This window comes from Poecilia reticulata, linkage group LG20 (genome assembly GCF_000633615.1).
Source record: "Poecilia reticulata strain Guanapo linkage group LG20, Guppy_female_1.0+MT, whole genome shotgun sequence".
NCBI lineage: Eukaryota > Metazoa > Chordata > Actinopteri > Cyprinodontiformes > Poeciliidae > Poecilia > Poecilia reticulata.
The window spans coordinates 25,313,506-25,319,025 of NC_024350.1; the positions used below are offsets into that span (position 1 = coordinate 25,313,506).

At 40.4% G+C, this 5,520-nt stretch overlaps 1 protein-coding gene across 2 annotated transcripts; it reads left to right on the forward strand.

Moving 5' to 3' along the window:
* Positions 1 to 4,671, forward strand: LOC103456971 (zinc finger protein 347-like). 2 transcript variants are annotated; one of them, XM_008396855.1, is made up of 2 exons: positions 1 to 49; positions 1,540 to 4,671. In XM_008396855.1, the coding sequence occupies exon 2, from the start codon at positions 1,656 to 1,658 to the stop codon at positions 2,955 to 2,957; it is 1,302 nt and encodes a 433-aa protein (XP_008395077.1). In that variant the 5' UTR covers positions 1 to 49; positions 1,540 to 1,655; the 3' UTR covers positions 2,958 to 4,671. The 2 variants fall into 2 exon arrangements, with proteins under 2 accessions (XP_008395077.1, XP_008395078.1); XM_008396856.2 differs by lacking the exon at positions 1 to 49 and adding an exon at positions 1,219 to 1,261.
* The last annotated feature ends 849 nt before the right edge of the window (positions 4,672 to 5,520 follow it).

A 5,520-nucleotide genomic window follows, 5' to 3' on the forward strand; every position in this document is an offset into this window, starting at 1 on the left:
TGAAGGATTCCCTCACTTCTGCTGGAGAGAACTGAAGTTCAGAGAAGATGTGAGTTTTTGGAGAAATGAACCTTCATTACAGTTGCAGGAGAATCAGTAGCTAGTTTGCCTTCTAGCAAAGGTTTAAATCTTGATCTGTTGTTTACCGCCAAATTAAAGTCCGTGTTTTAACCTGAAGCTGATGGTCAGTAATGTTACTGCCGCTGAAAAGCTGCTTCAGAAAGTTTCTCAGCAGCTGCAACCCGAAAGTGTCRGAGCTGGAAGCTACGTTAGCATGCTAGGCTAACAGGCGCGAAAATGACAGATTGTGTGTGAATGTATGAAACTAAGCATTGTCTGTCAGTKGTTCCTTTAGTTTGTCTTATAAACGGTTGRAAACGTTATTAGATGGATGCTGATAAAGTTCTGATGCTCTAACTGTTTGGTGTGTCGTTTCCAGCCAGTTTCAACTAGACAACTTATTTAAGTTTTACATTTTTATTGTTTTTGACCCGTTAATAATACACCTTCATCACAAATTATATAACATTCCAGAAACATTACTGCATTCTCCTACAGACACTTTACTTGAGGATAGAGGCCATATTTAATTAACTGAAGCATCTCTTTAAAAAAAAAATCAGTTTCCACAGCGCATTCTTTACAGTATTACAGTTTTATACAACRATGTATACTTTAAAAAATAAACCCCAACATGAGAAAATAAAAAACATACACATACAAAAACTATAAAACTATGACAAATGAAAATGCAAACATCTGTCCACTTTACAGCTAACTATAAGAATATAGCAGTGGTTTGGTTACCATGGGTTACTCATCCTGAATGTTTCCATATGTTGTAAAAATGGCTGCCATGCCTAAGTTAAGCATCTCTGCTAAACTTTTTATTTGTATATTATTTAATGCCTGATAGGAAAAGTGCTGGTGTTGCTGCCATATTCTCGGATAGTTTATATTACAAAAATATGTCTTACTTGGTTCCTCCTGTTSATTTGATTACTTAGCTTCTCCTGCAGTAATTAATGTTTATTAAGATTTAAAACTAGTTTTTCAATTGAATTTACTGAACCTTTTTCTAAARGCACAATAGATTTAGATTCTGTTCTTGTTTCTGTTGATTTTAATATACATGTTGATATTAACTCTGACACTTTTTCATTGTGATTTTATGACTTATCAACATTTGACTTTGGACAGGTTATTGCTGGGCCAGATCTKGTTCAGACTCACGTTTGGTTCTCCAGAGAACTGTCTCAAAGTGCGTCTTGGTGTTGGTGTGTCTGACATGCTTTACCTTTTTCAGTGTTGATACTGGGATCAGTTGGATACTCTTCACACATATAAGATGCCATACTGGTTCCTTCTTTCTTATCATAACATACCTGTAACTGTTCACATTCACACCAAGATATTCTAACTCCTCAATCAACCTGCAAACRAGACTTTTTCAGTATGGATTAAAGATTTAAGAAAGCGTAAAGAAAACTTTCATCCAATCGATCGGATCTGCTCATGTTCTTGTCTTTGTCTCTATAGGAACATCAGAACTGGAATGGACTGAAACCTCAGAACTTTCAGAACAACAACAAAAATACATMATTAAAGATCTGTAGCTGGTGTGGAAATCTGTTTCCTCTGCAAAGATCTTCAGAATGCAACAGAATAGTCACTCTGAGGTGAAACCATGCAGCTGTGAGAAGTGTGGGGAAGATTTCATCTCTTCCACCGACCTAAAAAAACATCAGCTGATCCACAGTGGGGTTAAGTCATTCACCTGTGAGACGTGTTCAGAGTCTTTCAGACTCAGAAGGGATTTAAAGACTCATGAACAAATCCACAGTGGGAAYAAGTCATACAGCTGTAATGATTGTGGAAAAAGCTTCCGCACAGAAAARCAAGTCACAGCCCACAGAGTTGTCCACACTGGAGAAAAACCTTTCAGATGTGACCAGTGTGGAAAAACGTTCAGTCATAAATCAAGCATTTATCTCCATAAGCGAACCCACTCAGCAGACCCAGAGAAGCAGCTCCCCTGTGATCAGTGTGGAAAGACTTATAGAAATTCTCTAAACCTGAATGCCCATAAACGATTACACACTAAACCACAACGATACTCTTGCAATGAGTGTGGAAAAACCTTTGCAAATCGTCTTCACTTTGGAGACCACCAGATGGTTCACAGTGGATTAAACCCCTACAGATGTGACAAGTGTGGAAAATGTTTCATAGTAAGCACYTCTTTAAAGAAACATCTCCTCCTCCACATGGCTGAGAAGCCATTTGTCTGYGATGAGTGTGGAAAGGGTTTTATTTGTAAGACTAGCCTCAGAACCCATCAGCTTCTCCACACTGGAGTTAAACCCCACAACTGTGAAGAATGTGGAAAGTGTTTCACAACAAGAGTCAAGTTAAAAACCCATCAGAGATTTCATGTTCAGGGGAGATGCTTCATCTGCGAACAGTGTGGGAAGGCTTTCCACACCAAATCAAATCTCACAAGACATCAGAGGGTTCACACTGGAGTTAAATCATTTTGGTGTGGGSAGTGTGGAAAATCATTCAGGCATGAAGGAAAYTTAAAAAGACACAGCTTCCTCCACACTGACAGAAGGTTCTCCTGTGATGCATGTGGGGGAACCTTCACTGAGTGGGACCAGCTGAAAGCACATCAGATCATCCATAGGGGAGGAAGACCATACTGCTGTGGTCTCTGTGGGAAACTCTTCATCCGGAAGATATCCTTAGTGGCTCATCAACGCATTCACACTGGAGATGAACCATACAAATGTGAGCAGTGTGGGAAAGTCTTCAGCCGAACTGACCGCCTCAGAGCCCACCAGAAGACCCACTCTGAGGAGAAACCATACAGCTGTGAGCAGTGTGGGAAGACTTTCAAACTGTCCCGTTATCTAAAACGACATAAGAAGACTCACAGCAGCAAACCAGCAGTCTAGAGGACATGGAGGATTCACTGTGAGGTTGGTGAAGATCTGGCTAGTTCTGAACTATAGAACCCTTTTTTCTGGATTATTTTATTATAACTCAYGAATCTGAAGCTGTTCAGGATTKAATTTCTCCTTAACTGAGAGTTTAGTCAAATGTTAGTGCCATGACTGTAAAATGTTCCAGGAACCCTGACTACTTCTGTCTCTGTATGTTTGTGGCTTTAGAAGCARAGCGGCGYAAAAGGAGCTGCTTGTCAGCCCAGTGATGGTGGAGAACCAAACGGTTCTGGGAGAAAAGTCAGAAAAGAAAAAGCTTCAAAGTTCCAAATGTGAAGTCAGTGAAGRCAACCTGAAGCTCATCAGACTGAGGGGAAGGTTTCACCGTACCAGCTTCAGGAAACGTCCCTGAACTCATCCTGAACATTCAAAACCTTCAGATCAGACTTCAGAGTTCAYGTTTCTAGTGTTAATCCTCCTTTTCCAGCAAACCCTGACCTTTGACCTTTAATGTCATGTTACCAGGGAGCTTTCCCATCATTATTTTTCTTTAAAAATCACTCAGCTGTTGCTGACATGTTTCATAATTAGAAGTTCCTGATTCTCCCTGTTGATGCCATGTTTTGGTAGCTAGAGAGCTAATGGTAGCTAGCACCAGAACTGGGTCAGCTGGTTCTGGAGGGGGGACCAACAGAACCAGCTTCAGATCCAGCAGAGATTTGTTACGATGACTGCTGAGACAGAAGATTTTCCTCATGGAGAAAATCTCTTCAGTTTGTTAATGCAGCTCAAAGCTCTTACTTTGAAAGGTCTGAATCYCATTTCTTGTTGCTTCCTCTGTACCGGTGTCCATATTTGTCTCTATCTCTGTGTCCTTCACTCTAGTCCCAGATGCTTCATTAGTGTCCAAAGTCYTGGCACAGAAGCAGAACTTGTGAAGGACCCGTAAATGTTCTGGGAACGTCATCGAGCAGCAGCAGATGTCTGTTTTCCTTCTGCTTAAGATTCAAACATGACCCATCAGAATCCATGAAAACTAATACATCAGTGCTTTTACTCTTCTTGAGATAATCAAATATTTGACCAGAGAAATKAATCAGTTTTGCAATTTTCTACGTTTGAGAAGATCTGGCAATGAAATGAGAGAATATCAGACTAAACCTGGTTGTTTCTTCAACTCTAAAGTAGGTTGATTTAGAAATATTTCATTTATTCCTCATGGATTTTATACATCAGTATGAACATTATGTTGGGCTGAAAGCTCTGCCCACTTCCATGTTGCAGTAAATGTTGGACCTTCCCACTTATTTCTATTCCAGGGTAGAAAATGGGATTCAAACTTGATCTGTGCTCCAGGTTCTGAGTTGATGTCCCAGTTGGACTGTTGTTCTGGTCTCTGTGTTTCTGAGCTGCTTCCAGCTCCATGGTTGTGACATTTGGATCCTGTTGAAGGTTCTAAGTTCTGGATGGTTGAAAAACTTTCCCTAATGTTGCAGATGATGGATATGCTGCCACTAGCAGAAAATGGACAGAACTRYTTGTGTTGTTCCCTGTTCAGCCACCAGATGGAGCCTCTTKCTGAGCAGAGTTTGGAAATATTGCTCYTGAAAAATGTTGATGAGTTTTGGTTTTTTCCGCTTTCACCAATCAGCATTTGCTTTATTTTCCACCTGAACGGTTCAGTTTGTTCTTATGAAATGTTGAAATAAAGAAAGTTGAACCTTCAGCTGGTGGAGACGATCAGTCAGATTTTTACATCCGGGTCAAACTACACAGAACCAAATGGGCTTTTTCTTCATCTCTGCTTAGTTTTGTTGATCTGTGGATCGGTAGAACCCGTTAAGTAGAACCATCAGAACAAGGTTCTAACTCTAGAAACCGGGCCAACTTTCATCCATCCACTTCTCAAAGTCCAGCTGATCACCTGAAAGATCAGCTGCTACTGTCCAGATCTGAGGAGACCAGATGGTTCCATCTTTGGACCCGACTATGGCAGCACTCCACAGGGACTGTTCCCATGGAAACAAGGACAAGGGAGGGTTCATGACCGGCCTTGACCTGTTTATTTTCCAGGTCTTGCCTCAGTCTTGGTCTCTSAGATTCTTGGTCTCATTGAACAAACCAGTTTTGGTCATAATTACAAAAACTTAACTCTCCTTTACATTCATGAAATCTTGTTGCATGTGGATGTTTACAACACCAGACAGCATTTGGTCCTTTGGTTTGGAAGAGCGCATCTGTRTTCACTTTCMGCCAACACACATGTAACACGTGTCACATATTGTAAATTTTGCCCACTGGATGCCAAGTCAGCAGGACAATTTCTAGTTCACATCTACAGCGAGAAGGAAAAGTAAGTAAAAATTCCTCATTTACTAACTAAGCAAAAGTGAGAATGTAATGTAAAAACATCAATACCAGTGCAACACTGTCTTTAAAAGCAACTTTTTAAAGACACAATGAGGAGACCAGACACTTTATATGAAAACTCACTGAAGCAGCTGCTGATGAATAAAGGCACATCAAGCCAAACCAAAGCCAAATTCAATTTAATGTTTTACAGTCATAATCTGTA